The sequence below is a fragment of the Calonectris borealis genome, chromosome 12 (assembly GCF_964195595.1).
Source record: "Calonectris borealis chromosome 12, bCalBor7.hap1.2, whole genome shotgun sequence".
Lineage (NCBI taxonomy): Eukaryota > Metazoa > Chordata > Aves > Procellariiformes > Procellariidae > Calonectris > Calonectris borealis.
The window spans coordinates 12,562,691-12,579,853 of NC_134323.1; the positions used below are offsets into that span (position 1 = coordinate 12,562,691).

General features: G+C 34.9%; 1 protein-coding gene across 1 annotated transcript in view; it reads right to left on the bottom strand.

Moving 5' to 3' along the window:
• Positions 1–17,163, bottom strand: part of LOC142087288 (transcription initiation factor TFIID subunit 4-like) — a 149,144-nt gene that overhangs the window by 60,447 nt on the left and 71,534 nt on the right. Inside the window, exon 13 of the mRNA XM_075161381.1 lies at positions 10,500–10,556. Coding sequence (XP_075017482.1) covers positions 10,500–10,556 — 57 coding nt within the window. The remainder of the gene's footprint in view (positions 1–10,499; positions 10,557–17,163) is intronic.

A 17,163-nucleotide genomic window follows, 5' to 3' on the forward strand; every position in this document is an offset into this window, starting at 1 on the left:
TGTATGTCAAAAAAGAACATTAAGAGAAATCTACATGGTGTTATTTCTGTTTCAACAATATAAATGTCTGTTCTGAATATAAATAGATTTACTAGTTGTGAAGGGAAAGGACACAGAAGTGTAGGGAGGCCTACTCTGTACTTTCAGATTGCTTATTTAGATTTTCACATGGCTGTGCAGAGTCAATAAACCTATGAACTGTAATTGCATCATACTGTTTTTCAATTCGCTTTGCTTCAATCCTACAGATACTGAGATAGCAGTCTTAAGGAAGCTATAACACCTCAGTGTATAGAGACTCATCAGCACAAGTATGTAATATCCTTTCCCATTCCAGAAAATCCCATTCACATCTTTCTGACCATTTCCATGGAAAACTAGAAGTTAACCACCAATTCAGCAACAATTTTCAACACTAAATGAAAACAAAAGTCTTACAAATCATTACTCACCTGCCTAATAACATTAAAAATACAGTAATACCTTTCAAGTGTTTACATTTTAGAGATAATCATATCTACCTTTAGTAAGCACATACTTGAGGGAAAAACGTCCATCCTGTTTACATTGTGAATGGCAATAATACATTTTATTTATTTAAAAAATTACTATTACTAAAGGGGAACTACTTTTTCGGGGTATGTTCAGCAGTATCTCATTATTCAACTAAGATGATGTAACTGTTGGGAGACTCTTTCACAGGCTGACAGAAAGGTATTTTTAATGACAAGACTAAACTAAAAATAGGAAATAGATGCTAACACACCTTTCATGGCCTCTACACGTCACTGACCAGCCACCTGGCTTGTAGGTTAGGAGAAGAGTATGCATATAACCTAGCTACAGACAGAAATGTTCAGTATTTACTAAGTCAAAACTGACACTTTTTACCCGACTGTTAACTGTATTAAAACCCTACCACAATAAACTACCTGAAAATGACAACAAAGCTAATGCTCACATTACTCCACAATAAATACATACACACATAAGTACATAAATATAAATTGTCACATCCCAACACAAACAGACAGGAGATGCTGATGAACCTTGCAGGAAAATTACAGCATACCTTTACAAAGCAGATTTGCAGAATCAGATTATTTCTTTCTATCTGATTTTACAATCTGCTAAATAAAATATTCTTCAAGAGAGCTGTGAAAATTAATGTCTTGTGTATCTTATAAATTACTTGGAGATACACAAAAGTACTGCACGCACATATATCAACTCTCTCAAAAACGTGCTGGCAAGGAAGTTTTAAATTACTCTATTACTATTACTACTATGGTTCCAACTTTAGCTTTAACTCTGCTCCCATGAACTCGTTCATCTTCCACTAACAGGCTAGAAACAGATCACAGATTTTACGAAATGCAGCATGTTCTACGACATGTATGCATTTCAAACGAGGTCCTGCCATTGTAAGATGACAGAACATGCAAATACCCTTCCAGACTACGGCCGGGAAGTAGATGTGGGGACCACGGGTAGATCTTTGTATGTGGGTCTTGCACAAAGAGGAGACCGAAGATTTGTCAGCAGGAGGTACGCAGCTGATTGCTGATGGCCAGCTGCCTGCTGCCGGTGCAATGTGCAGCACCCAGACTGAGTGGGCAGAGGAACAGAAGATTTAGTAGGTGCGTCTCAATCCCCTTAGGTTATAGCATGTGACGCGGAGCGCCTGGAGGAACTGGGGGCAGATGAAAGCTGGCAGCTGTGTGCTGCCTCAGGCGCTCTGAGGCTGCCAAACAGGGCTTACAAACATGTTAGCTCAGCGGCAGAATTAAAGCCCTCATTCAGGTTTATTTTGGAGTAAGAAACCAATGTGCATACAGAGGATGGGGGAAAACTTGCCCTGCAGGCTGAAGCCTAAGTACACCTTGACCTCTCCTTGCAAGCTTCTATATTGTAGGGCAGGCTTGACTAAGGGAGCAAAACATCTAAATAATAATTTAGATTGTTGTCCGAGCAACCTCCTCAGTTTCTGACAAGCAGACACAGCTGACATTTGCTGCCCTCTACTTATTAAATAAGCAATCATATTCTAAAGTCTAAAGCACTATTATTTTGCCAGATCAGCAGGGAAGTAAATCTGTTGCAGTGTTCAGATAAAACAGTTATGTGATTTTTCCACATTCACGGCTTGCTCCAAATGAAAGTATCTTTTTTTTTTTTTTTCTGGCTGTGGCTGTGCAAGAGTGACAAAGGAGCAGAACTGGAAATTCAGTCTTAACATCTTCCTTGCAGAAATTGATCTCATATATATATATCTATACATGTATATATTTAGATATATAAAAAGAATTTTAAAAATCTTTCAGAAAAGGAAGTACCATTGCATGCATTCCTCACGGCCTCCTGTGGAACCTCTGGATGTAATTGTCAATACTCAGGAGAGGCAAAGCCAAACCATCCTTATCACAAATCTCACACCACAAAGGTGGAAGAAAACAGTTCCCTTATCTCTTCACTGAGCTCTGTTGTCTGGGCACCCAAAAGTGGTTAGAAAAAGGGGGCTGCCATCCTCCACTTGTTTAGCAGTGCCTCAAAATCCAAAAGCACTAACACTGGTTATTCCTTCAGACATGGAAGGAAAACTGCAGGGGATCTGAAAGGCTGAAAATTCTAATGTTACTTTCCTGTGGTGGAAAAGTCAGAAAACACCTTCAGAGAATTCATTTTACAAGAGAAAGTTCCTGCTGGAGTATTTTGGTGAGATTCAGAAAAGCAAAGTCACTTTCAGCTTCAGAAATTCTTTACAAAAAACTTATACCATTCTAAACCCAAGTTCTGGAAATTCGTATTTAAGTAGTCCTGTTGCTTTGTACTGAGAGACTACTTGTTATAACAATCTTTTATTAGGCAGGACTCCATTGGTGTGTATGCAATCCCGAAGACACTGTAAACAACAGGGATGGATTCCTCCTCCCCTGCCCCTTTTTCAGCTTTTTTAAAAAATGAAATCCATTAGGCAGAGCAGTATTCGTAACATAATTGCTCTCTTTTGGAAATATTCAAACACAAACCAAATATATTTCACAACAGAGCTAAACTCTAATTTGAAAATGAGTCTTGAGTCTTCCTCATTAGTTTTATTTGAAAATTAGAGTACACACTTCCTTAAAATTTTATTGGGAAAGGTGAGAAAGCAAGCAAGAATCCTGAAAAGAAAAGCCAACTTGTACAAATGTATACAACTCTTGTTTAATGTCGCCAAATTCTCAGAGAGCCACATGGGAACCGTTTGGTAGCAAGGTAAGACAATTACTATATTTCATTGGCATACATAGCTGCTAATGTCTCAAATGTCAGATTGCATCAGTACAAATACATTTGTCATACAAAATCTAAGGAAATTACACTGCTGCTGTGTTAATTTGAGCGCTGCTATCTTTCAAATAACTCTTCTAGAGTCACTTTTACCCTGACATGAGACATCAGCTAAACAACGAACAATGCTTGACTAGACAGCTTGCTTTCTTGTTCCTTTCGTGTCATATTCTCCTACCCCATTTTCTTTTGCATTAGCCCCCGTTCTCCAAGGTATGCAAACTCATTTATCTGCACCTATAAACACCCCACATACAAAGACTCACAAAAGTGACGTGTGTCTTAGTGAGGTAGCACTACACAATGATATGATACTAATGACCCTTCTCACACAATGCATTCAATTTGTATGTAAATGTAGTGAGGACGTAAACAAAGTTCTAAGAATTTGTCTTCTAGATAACAAGCATAAAACAAACATAAAAAGAGTGTTCTTACTCTATATTATATCAAGTGCAAAAACAGTTTGTTACTGAAGAAAGGCCAGGTATTTAGCTCATATATCAGTAAAACAGCATTTGCTTTTAGAATGCTAAAAACAACAGTTACAATCAGTCACAAAAAATAAGCATTCATGTTAACTAAACAAGAGCTAGACAGTGTATGACACTAAAATTATGAATCACTATGGAACTACCAATATGATTTTGTTGAAGGAATTTATTATGTTGGACAGGATTAGATTTAATTTAGATTTCTGCTAGACTAATGAAGTAATCTTGGGTCAAGCTTGGGTTAGAGAAAAGACAAAAAAAATCTATCCCTTGACTCAACTCTAATTAATATACATTTTACCTAAGCAGAAATAAAATAATTTGACTCAGCTGGAAAATGCTATGGCCATTCCTTTGATCCCCTGGCATTTTTCCATCAGTTACCCAGTTTTTTTGACTCTCTGTACAGCCAGGGTAACACCACACTTCATCTTCAGCCAAATTATTGCCATCACTTGTGCTCTAAGCACAGAAAAACAGGTTGGAAGTGTCATGGTCTTCAATTTTACAGAGAGATATGCAAAAAGTTCTGCTGAACAGCAAGACTACTACTGCCTGAAATTCTTCAGGACTTGCAGAATTCATGGCAGGCTAACCTTACCCTTGGAAACACAGGAAATTTTTTGGCAAAACCAACTCTCTTTAAACTAATATGAAATTTTGAAGATCAACACACCGAGATTCATATGCAATTAATTTATTACTGGTTATAGATCTTCTTGTTTCTTCAGCAGCAGTATTTGCATATGGAAATATAATACCATTCCTCTCCTGTCCTTCCCTGGAGTTCATAACCAACTCCAGTTATCAAAATTTGTGACTGCTATCATAATGTATCTGTACATCTAAAATAATATCTACTCAAAAGGAAAAAAATACAGTTAACATAAAAGCAGTACACTTGATAATGCAGCAGGATTTTCATGAAAGGATTTTGACTGATAACAGACAGGACCACTTCTCTCTGAGATGCAAGTTTAATACTAACATCTGAAGTCACTGCCACAACTTTGTAACTTCAGGAAAATCTTGTACTCTAAAGCCAAATCCATGGCAGTGTTGCATGGGCTTAGACAGTACTGGAATAGTCTAAGCATTTTTCTGAAGCATTTTTCTGGGTACAAACAATAGACCTGTGGTAAAGGGAGAGTGTAAACAAAGTGACTCTGTTATCTAACCTTCTACATGTATTGACAAAAATGCTTGCATTCCCTCTGCATCAGAGCTATAGTGCTGGTAACCTGATGCAGAAAACTATTTATGAAACAACTCAGTTCTGAGGAATCACTATTGCCTAAATGTTGCACTATCATTACTTCAGGTATCATATTCCTAGCTTTTTCTTCTTTCTACCTGCTGACCCTCAGATGGGTTAGAGAGCTAAGTGGAAATTTAATTTAAAATTATTTCTGTCCAAGTGCTCCATTTCTCAGTGGAATGTTTTATAAGAAACCTTTTTAAGAGAAGATAGTTTCTTTTGAATCAATATTTTTATGTCAGGCCTGATAAAATAGAAAACTTCTTTAGACTTCTCATCGCGAGAGATACTGCATTATTAGCACAATCTTTAAGGACTTCGGTTTTGCTACAAAGCTGAGTAAATGAACTTACCAAACAAAACAAAATCCTTTTCATTTGCTTTTAATTTTCAGTAATGCCTTATGAAAACGGGGATAACTGCAGTAAACTATTATTTAAACATTTTAAAAGAAACCACTCCTACTGACTTGATAAATAAATATTAATGTGGTGACAAGAAATTATTTAGATTAAAATTGTTTTAATAAGCTAATTGTTAAATATATGATGCTGGAGTTTCAGTAATACTACTAAGACAAGTGACCTTTTTATGTGGGATTTAAAATTTCTAAGGCAGTGTTACAGCCCCATAAGATATACATCATATGATGTACATATTTCGTTATGATTTTTAAGTAAGAGAAGGATCCTATGGCTTCTTATAGAACTCTATCTGCTAACATATTTTGTGCATATAACTCAGAAAAGTACAGTTCAAAATCTAAAACTGAGCAGAGTATGACTCTTGTTACAGAAGACATTGCAGACATGGGGGGTGACCGTACCCAAGCAGAGAGGTTACCACAATGCTGCAGTGGATACAACTCCTTCTGGGAGTATGGAAAAAACCTGCCCCTAGTCTACTTAAGCAAGAACTGGGTACTCCAGAAGCTCCTAGCCAGTGTACAGTCACAACAGCAACCCGCTTAAATACATATCGCTGTTAAAGGACTTCATCCAATCCTAGGAAGATGGGCTATCTGTGCTGATAAAGATATGTAAAGTGCTGTCTTCTGTCTTCCCTTGAAATCGGTAAGGCTTCTGTATTATAAATATCAACAGGTCTGAGATTTCACTTGCATGGTTGATGAGTACATCTGAGAATAGATTCAACTGAGTGTTATCTATACTGATCTAGGTCCTGGATACATGCCCAGACGTTTATGGTGTCTGGTTTAAGTTTTTATTATTATGCAATATTCTTGGTTTATGATGACACAAAGATTTTAACCAAGTTAATCTTTCAGGATCAAACTCAGCTACTTGGCTTTTAAATTAAAAGATTTTTAGCCAACAGACACTAAATATATAGAAAAATATCTGTGATAGAAAGGACATTTAGGATCTTACCTTCCCTGTCTTTCTTTTAAATAATTTATATTATTAATTACTAGATGTTGACTCAATTACTCCTAATCTTGATCTATTCCTGCTATCATTTATATGGCCTGCTTTATGTCCTATTTAATGAATCCTTTTAATGGAGATTAGAGAACTCATAATTTGTTTAATTTATATTTGTGACTTTCCATGCTTCCAACAGACTACATAAATCAGAGTGTATTTTCTAAAACTTGATTTTAAAAGCTTTAATCATGCAATATGAAGTAGACACTGCTCACAAATGATGCTATTTCTTACATTAAGTTGTACTGAAAGTCAAACATTTCAGAATTTATGTTACAAAACAATGTAACAAGTAACAGCTGAAGAGCAGCGTTTTTCCCTGAAATAGTCTCAATGGAAAATATTTTTCACTAGTTTATTAAATAGGTTTACCATTGAAACAATCATATAACATCCACTGACAAAAAGTTGCACCAATTTAAAAGTGTGAAAGTAAACAGAGAGTATTAAGCAATATAACCCCCAGATGCACATTATCCTACTGCTTTCACTCAAGTCCATTTAAACCAGGTTAATGCTAAAGCAAAATAAGTCAATCAAACTGAAATAAGAATGGATTTGCACTGACTTAACTAAAACAGTGCTATTCTGTGTGTGAATGAAACCTGACTGTTACGTCTAGTCTCTGCAATAAGACCACATGTAGATGGACCTTGTGTTTGTTTTGGTAAGTATTTAAACACAATTTGAAGTTGATTCATGCCAGTTTGGTTTAAACAATATGCAGAGTGGTTTGAAGACTGGCTAATATATAAAGTAAGACGAAGTTACAGAACAAAATATAAAATAATCTTCACCTTACCAAATTCATTTTTAAATGTGTTCAAAGAACATTGTGTTCTCCCTGTACATTTTCTTGATGACACCAATAAGCAAGAAAGGGACTTCTTACCGGTAGAAGTTCTGTGAAAGAAATTGAACTAATTTTTGTTTCTTTTAAATTAGGAAGAAAACTAGAGCGTTATAGAATGAAAGACTCCAAAATATCCATAAAGGAGAATGTGTTGGAACAAATACCCTTTGCTAGTCTTCTTTCCTCCCCCTTCATCCTATTATCCTTGTGTTGGTACCTTTATTTTGCATTCCAAGACAATGTTTTCTAGAGTTCTTTCCATGTTTTGAAAAGTTTTTCCTTAAAGATTTAAAAGACTTTCTTAAAGACTTTATATTACTTCCTTTGGTATTTCATTTTCTCCGTCTGACTTTTGTCTTCATTAAGTATCTTGGGCTATATTCTCTTTATCAGACTTCATATATTGGTTACATTTGTTTTAGATATTCATCCACTTCTATCTGGCAGGGAACCAGGGTATAGTATTGACCACACTCAGTTTTGAAGAGGACGGTTCCAAACTGCCTGGTTAGCAGAAGCAATGCAGTAGCATCACTGTTCAAACGCAGGCACGCTGCGTAGTCATTATCTGTTTCCAGAACATAATAATGAAATTATCAGCTGCTTTGTTGATATGAAAAAAACAAACTATCTGACAATCATATCATTAAACAAGTAACACAAGCTAAAAATGCTTCAGGTTTCTTGGATGCCCTCTTCATGCTTTTTAAAACACTACCTAGTAGCCACTTTACTACTGGCCAGAAGAATATCTGAGCAACAAAGGTCTTCAGGCAATATTCAAGACATGGAAATCACAGAAACATAGCTTCAAAACCAGCTTATTATCAAAGCTGACAGTATTATATTCATCAGCTTACACAAAACCAGGAAGAAACCCAATTTCTCTCTCAGTTATAGGTCATATGCACATTTAAGAGCAGCCCAGCTAGCAGTGAAGTCTTGAAATTTTTACATTTTTGTAGGAGTTGATTCAAAACTTTTGATTTCCAATAACAAAGCCATGCCAAAGACACTCTATCTAACTGACTTTTTATACTATAAAATTGGTTATTTTTTTATTTTGGCAGTGCCTATACAATTTGAAAAATCAGCATGTATTCAGTATCCAATGCAGAAAAAAAATGAACAATACTAAACCAAAATCTTGTCAGCTCCACTTCCCTGCTCCTCTCTGCAAAAGTTAATGCAAAAGAGTATGTTTTTATTAAATATATTTGAATATTTTAAGTGAAAGTCTCTAAACTGGTTGAAGAAAAAGCTTTAGAACCCTAATTACTAAAAACAGAGACATGCTTATATTTCTTATGGTTTCAAATATGTAGAATGAAATTCAACTTCAGAGAGAGGCATGGTGCCAGCAAATTATACACTTTCATTAGAAGGGTGGGAAAAAAGGCAGGGCTAATGTACAAAAGAATAGGGTGCAGCACTCAAACAGAAAACCTAGTATTCAGTCTGCATTTACTCAAACATGTTATCATATCCAGGAACACCACTACTTTAAATTCACATACCAGTTTGATCTAAGCATTTTTAATTAGGTTACCACCAAAATATTTGCTACCTCTTTACTAATGCCACTATTACCATTACTCAGAATACATTTCATACACTTTCTTTTATTCACATGTCAGCACAGCGTCACTCCCTCTAGTGGATAAGAAACACAGCTTATACAGACAATCCGAATTTTCACACAAGGGAGAAGTACTCCTGCAGCTACACCAAAAGCAAAAACACTGGCTAGAGTGCAAGTCTTCTATCACAGCTATAAAGAGAACCACTATTTCACTCCGACTACTAGAAAATGTGTTTTTACTAGCCCTGTTGTTTGCTTTTGCGTCCTCAAGTTTCCAATGGCCAAAAAAGAATTACAATGAATGCAAATATTTTGGCAGCAAGAAATGCATTTATTTCTAGCTTGCTTTCACTTCCAGCAGCATGGTAGTTTTAGTTCTCAGCTCAACAGCAAGTTTTGCCTGCCATCAATTATTTTCACAAATCTGATTCTTCCTTTGCATATACTGGCTACATACTAAACTCAAGTAGTATTAAAATCCTGTGTCTTTTCCTGCCAAATTATTTCATTTGAATACTTGCTTGACAAACCCAACTCTGGAAACACTAAGGCATGGCCTAATGTTTACAAGAACTCATTTCAGCAAATCTTACTACATAATCGCATAATAAAAAAAAGACAAATAAAACTCAACCATGTATGCAGATTTTTTTGACTGTTATATATATAAAATCTGTACAGCTAACGGAACTATAGAATACTGCCAACAGGGAAACAAAACAGGAAGAACGGGTCAATACAAAAGAACTTGTTATATGCATTTTTCTGTATATATTACCTTCTAATGTATAATTATTACCTTCTAATGCATATATCCAAAGAAGTTAGCTAAAAAAAAAAACAGCATCAGTTTGCTGCAAATGATGTTGGTAATTTTTTAAAATAGGAATGACTTTCAACTGATAAGATATTTTAGTCTTTCTAATGGATTTAAGTTACAACCCGATCCTAAGCCATGAGATGCCTTAAGCAGAGAACAGCCACTGTCTTTTACAGCAAATCAAGGTACTCAGTAGTTCACAAATTGTTACTTTTAGAATAACATATCAAAACTTCATCTGAAATTATTTGATAATTTTTAGATTATTGTAATTTAGACTGATGAATAAACAGTCCACTGAACCACACTGTAGAGAAAATGACTGACAATTACATTACTTGAAAGACTGTTACCAGAACAAAATTGTTAAGTAACACATTTCTAAGAAAGTGACATTTTACAAAAAGACAAAGGCATATATTTTCCACCAAAATCTAATGCTGCTGTCATCAACAACCCAACAAAAGCTACAGCTACCTAAAATGGAAATGAAAATGTAATGTATGGAAATATTCTCTTATAAAATCTCCTTAGGCTTCACATGTATTAATGTATTAGTTTGCAAACATTAAGATCAAAGGCAAAGCAACAAATACATCCTAAAAAGTTTTTAGTCAGATTTTTATTAACGATATACAAGTAGCAAGGCATAAAAAATTAATCTGTTCAGGCCTTGAAATGTCAAGTGTAATGATCTCTAGCTCTGCTTACCTCCTTTGCTTTTTGTTTCAGTCTAGCTTGCTCTGGGTCTTCTTGCCTTGAGCGACTCTACATGTTTAAAAAAATGGGGAAAAAAGGTTAACAGATGGTTTAAGAACCCCTCATCTGTTGCAGTAAGTTAAAAAATAGCAAAGAAAGGGGAACAGGATACAAGGTGTCAAAGATGGGATGCTTAAATTCATAGAAGTGTAATTTCAAACCCTTAGGCCTCACCCAAAAGACTGTTAAATATTCAGTTGTAAATAAGATCTACCCTAGATTCAAATTTAAAAAAAATACCATGTTTTTGTCAATGCTAAAGTTTCCATACAGGTTTAGATTTCAATTATTTAATAAAAACAAATTCAAGCATCCCAGAGCGGAAGTGACACCCTTCTCATTATCTAATCTTTTTAATTTAAACTGCTTACAGTCACTTATTTTAAAATAATTTACTGTTTGCAACTAAGCTTTTATTCAGCTGTTGATAGAGAATATGGAGAAAACAGTTGTAAAGTCACTCTCCCAAAGTAAATCTTCATAATAAAGATGTTACTATCCGTATGAGCTTACTTTGAGTACAGCATAGAAATACACATAAGTTAAACTCCTTCATGCACTACTAATAATATTAATGTTTTAATTTTTAAAATGGAGGAAATATTGCCAAATGGCAACTTTCACATCTTCCTTCAAAACCAGGAACAATAGCTCTAAAAACCCATTAAGAATAACTGTTTAATTGCAATAACAACCCATAACAGTACATTTCTTCAGATACAGACTGTTTTACAACCGTATGTTAAAACTATTAAATTCTTATTTATGCTCATTAAGCATACTCAAATTGATGGAGTTCAAAACTTGAGATGTAGATAATATATGCATTATACGTTTCTAATTGCATGACTGGTCAGTGTTCAGAAAAAGTTGCATAAAAAGTTGTAAGAAGCTGCAATAAAACTTGCGACATCCATGGAAAACTGTTGTTCCCGATACCTCAAAGATGTAATTTTTTTACTTCAGTGTTTCTTTGAGATTTAAAGTGATATCATTTAGACAACTCCTAAAGGAATATCTATGCCCCCTCCCACCTATCTTTCTCTGCCTCTTTCTATGCTGAAGACAGACCTGAAACTTGAAAGAATATTAGCTTGCGAACTTACATATGCTCAGATTTTTTCCCCATTGTTTGAATTTTTCATAAGATATTCTGTTCAGAAGTTAAAAATCCATGAAGAAAACCAAAGGGAGATAGGTTTTAAGGGTAAGGGGACATGTAATATTGTTGATATACCTGGAGAGAGCCTTGACTATGATTTGGCAGACAGGGCACCAACGACACTGAATTCTCCATCCTTTTTCCTGTTTGGTTTTCCCCCCCCTGCCCCGGGATTATTTTTTCCGCTAATATAGCACACATATAAAACACAGTGACGACAAAGCATGGCCAAATTAAACAATAATGAGATTTTTAAAAGATGTGCTTGATTCGTCCACTGTGCACATTAGCTTCATCTTCCAACACCACCTACTAGTGATTTTGTGCCTGTTAGCATAAAAGGCAGTTTGACAGGATAGTGCCTGGAGTAAAGTAATGAGAAATTAAAATCTGTAGATAGCTAATGACCAAATTAGACTCCCATGTTATAGTTGTGCCAACCAAGAAAGAAACTCCAACTTAACGTAGACTGAGATTCCTTCTAACTGCTGTGGTCAGACAAAAAGAAAAATGTAGATAATCTGATCTGGTTAATGTTTAAAGAACAAAAAGGCATTTAATGAAATATGTGGATCTTCCAGAGAGCTGGGAGTCTATTCAGTAGAGCAATTACGAGGAACTTGATTATATTTATACCTATTAAAAACAAACAAACAAAAAAACCCATTCAATGAGTTGCTTCTCTAGAAGATGGACTTCGGTCAGTATTTATGAACTGAGCTGAATTAGATCCTTGCTCTGTCATTTTGTGATAACAGTTCAAACATTGTGTGCCTCAGTTTCTCCAGTATGATGTATGGAAAATCATATTTAGCCCTTTCATGGGGGTTTTGATAATTAATTTATAAATGTACAATGAACTTCTATTGCCTTCTGAGTCTCGCAGTGAAAGCAGTACAGAAACACAAAGTGTTGTTATACTACTGTATGAAGCGGAATCATTTGCCAAATGCAAAGTACAAGTTAAAAGCACTTCAGCTTAAGGAGAAAGCAGAGTGTCCTGAGAGAATCAATCTGAGACTTCTAATATTGTTACCAAGTTTCTATAAGAAAGTGATAGAATCCTGGAAAACATACCAGAGATCTAAATTGTGTTTGGGGATATTATAAGAAAAATTAAAGCAATAGATGCAAACTAACATTGCAATTTCCTGGACTCCATAAGTGAAGGAAAAACTCTGAAAGTACTACAGTTTAAAAAAAAAAAAAGCATTTAAAAGTTGGGGCTTTCTTTTCAGAAACTGACCAAATAGAAGTAGATCTGGAGTTGAGGATAATCTGAAAAAGCAGACCCCAAAAGCAGGCAAAAAAGCACATGATCTACTCTGTGTAAACCTCCAGCTCATTCACAATAAGTAAATAATAAAAATTATTGCAGAGGTGAAAACAGGTACTCAACTCCTGACTGATATTAAATTCAGGAATTTTTTCAGTAATGAACATTTAAAATACCAGGTGATGTCAGATATCTAAATCCAGACTGAAGGTGAAGGTAGAACTACTTTTACGTTTAGAATAACGCGATGAGTTTCTGGTTATTCCTTGAACCCACAACAAATGGCCTTTTCAAAGACCTCAGGCTAGCTCTTGTTTCAAACAAGCAGAATTCCAACTTTACATTGGATATGTCATTACTGGTATAAGTAACACTAATAAAATTAAGGAATTTAACTCATTTTCTCTTTCTTCTTGTGTTCAGATAAATTTTAATAGTGTTTATTTTAAAAAATAGATTTATATTAAGGCTAAAATACCTTCCTGCTGACTACCATGTCAGTTTGCAAATCAGTAAGCTTCAGAAATAAAATCATCAGCATATGGAGGCTAAAATGTGTTAAAGGAAAAGTATAAATATTGGTTATTTTATTAATTCTTCACTTTACGATCTAATGTAACTTATATTATAAGTTACTCTTATAAGTTAACCCTTATAAAAGGCTTCTTCAATGCCAATGCAACACAGATTAAAGCAAACATAAGCAAACGAAAATGTCAAGCTTAATAGAGGTGCCTAGATAAGCTTTAAAAATGTCACTGGCTTCTCTTTACACTCCATTCCATATGTGAACATCTTTTCCTTCCTCTGAAGAGTTTGAACAATTTTGGCCGCTCAGCTCCTGTAGTGCTTGTCTATATATCACCATTTTTATTCACCAATTATTTTGATATTTTACACTTACTTTCGTCAAGCTACTGACAAATCATTCCTAGGTTTTTTTAATTCCAGTTTAAATTTTTTCTTCAAAGTCATCTCATATTTTGGTTTTGTCTTCCTTTCTCCTTTCCCTCTAACATCCAAATCTTAATATGCTGCATCTCACCTGTTTTGTGAAACATGTTTTTCCAAAATCTTTTAATGCACCAATGCCTCCTTCCTCTAAAGCTTCGGAAACACCTGCCAATCACAGAACTCCCCAACTCAAATACTTTTCAAAGAGTTTATCACAACTCCCTTCCCTTCCCCTCTCTATTCTTCATGTCTAGATCTGTAAATAAAGAAATCTGGATTTACGTAATATATTTTCATGTTGAAGAATAAACACCTTTAGAAGCAAGCTAGCTTCCCATAGTAATTTTAGAGAAACCTAGGACTGATCCTAACCTGATAACATACTTTTAAATACATTAAATGCTGTCTCCTACTGAGAACTTATTCACCAAACCAGGTCTGTTAACGTTTCTCCAAAACATAAACTACTTTTATTAGACTAGACAGCCTGATATTTTAATTGTTAAGAATGAAAGTGCTTTGTGTTAGAGAACTTGCTATCTTATTTATCTGAAAACTGCATAGATCACATTAGGTCTATGGAAATATTAAGACTTTGAAAGTATGAAAAGCAGCATATGTTAAATGTGTATTCAAAACACATTAGAAATATGGGGTTTCATTTACATGTTACCAAACTCCCTAATGTTCCAAACCTCAGCTTTTCCCCTTGTGTTAAGGAAGAATGCCACAAAAACAGACATCTAATTACACATGTAACAGCATAGTTTTAAGAAGGGGATTTTGTATTTCATAGAATTGTCTTAAATTAGAAAGCAACAGTATTTTTAAAATAATAAGGATATCTATAACTCATGTAATACTTAAATATATGCAACAATTATTTTTAAAATTAGACAATACTCTGTGTGTCTATGTAGATGGGCAGACCAACAGTCCTTCTGTTTAATTATGATCATTATTCAGTATTTTGGTGTAATTTGTAATGTCAAAGCTGCACTGTTGTTATATTTTGTCCCACTAACAAAAAGAGTTTTCTATTAAATTTGTAATAATTTTGAAATCTCAGCTTGTTAAACCTGCGTTAGAGAATGTCTCACAGAGTTTCTCTTCCTAAATACATATCTCCTGTGTTTAGAAACATCTGATCCCACTTAAGGCACTTACCATTCTACTCCCCCTTCCCAATACATATACTGGGAGTCTTTAATGCTTCAAATTCATCTTTTTTCATTCAATAAAGTTAAGAGTCACAACTGTAGGTGCTGTACTATTGAGAGCCACTGCTGTGCCAACAGTTTCAATTTTAAACCCATTTTTCCCCATTGATGACATTAGAACGTCACCCACGGCTGTACCAGCTTATAACTTTCACTTTTAATTAAAGAAATTAAATTGGCAACATGAAACACTTTGCTTTCACATTAACTTTCACTTTTTATTAACAAAGCTAAAAGCAGCATAGCTAAGGGTAAAACTCTATTCAGAGCTACAACCACAGTGAGGTGGAATGCAAGAGCACAGGTCTAAAAAAAGATTTATTTTAAAATCATTAAAATTGAAGTAACAAATCTCTAAAAATTCAGAAAATTATCCAACACAATAATTCTCTCTTTGCTCTCCCCTCATCAGAAGTGAGTTATAAGTTTCCGTTCACATAGTGCTTCATCTCACAGAAAGCTGCATTACATCCACTGTACTCTTAGAAGAGAGGGAAAGGATTAAATTGGCATGACAGCTGAACTCATCTTTGGATCAAAGAGGTAGCCCCTTCAAGTAATGACAGGACATGTGTGTAAGGAAATCTGCATTGCCAAATTTCAATAATCTCTCTCCAATAAAAAAGCCCTTCAGCCTATAGCACTATAAAATCACTATCATCCATAAATACTAATTAAGTTTGCAAACAACACTAAACATAATTTTCCATTTACTTATGTAATCATTCTTTTTACAGACTAGATCTTACTCCTGTGATAGTCATATTTAAGACCCCAAACCTTGATAGACTTGTGCTAAAAATACAGAACACTCAAAATAATAGACTAATAGAATGTATATATTGGAAATTAATTTTCAAAATTAATTTGATAATAAACATGCATTTAGCCAGTTTGAGCAGATGAATTAAACCAGTAATTTTAACATGATCCACTTTATTATAGATTATATCATAGAAGTATTATTCATTGATTTTCTGAAAACAAGGACAACCCCAAGCTGTACCATTACTGTAGAAAGCACCACTCTCTCCAAAAAACAATTCAGAAACAAACCAACCAAAAAAATCAACTACAAACTCCTATTCCTCTTGCTGCCAGAAATATTTCCATTATTAGCCCAGAACCAGAACCTCATTCAATTTGACACACACAAGCTGCATTTTCCAGGTTTTGGAAATAGCTATGAAAGCAGCAAGGAACACATCTTTTACTATAGCAAGACCTGCGCTTTGTTTTGTTTTAGAAAGTCCACACAATACACACCATGTCAAATGTAAAGGTAAATTCCTCAAGTGATTTTAGTCTGGCTTTTGACCTTTCTGCAGTCTTAAGACTTTCCTTAGCTCTTCTTGCGATTTCCCATACCAGTCACCAAAGACAGATTCAAAAGACCTCTGCTTCTGCACACATGTGGAAACAACAGCCAGTGGGTTCTTACTGGGAAAACAAACGGGGGCAAAGAGTTGACTCTCCCAAATATTTCCTTTAAAGAGACTGCACTCTATACATGTGTTTATATAGAAGATGGCCCCTCGTTGTGCCATTATTATTTTACCTTATTATTCACATATCAGCAAGATAACCAAAAGTAATGACAATCAAGGCAGCTGCAGTCTCTCCCTGTACAGCTTCTATATTTGACACATGATATTATCTGGATGTTTGAAACAGGACCTGTTCGAGCAGCAGGAGGTGACTGCATCTCACAGTTTTGGGAACCAATATGTCTTTAAACACTTCTATTATAAAAAGAATCACCAGGAAGTAACCTAGAGAAATGCTTTGGGCCATATATTCTAGGTTGGTATGCATACATTGTGGAACATGATGCAGAGATCCCTGAGGTACAAGAGACTGAGCTAGCTCCTGAAACAGTATAGTCTTGTTCTCAATTTTTAGGTTTTTAATTAAAAAGAAATTGTATGTCGCATTGCTACTATAGCATAACTTACGATTCTTCCTTTCCTGTCAAGTTTGTCTTCCCCCAAAATATCTCACTGG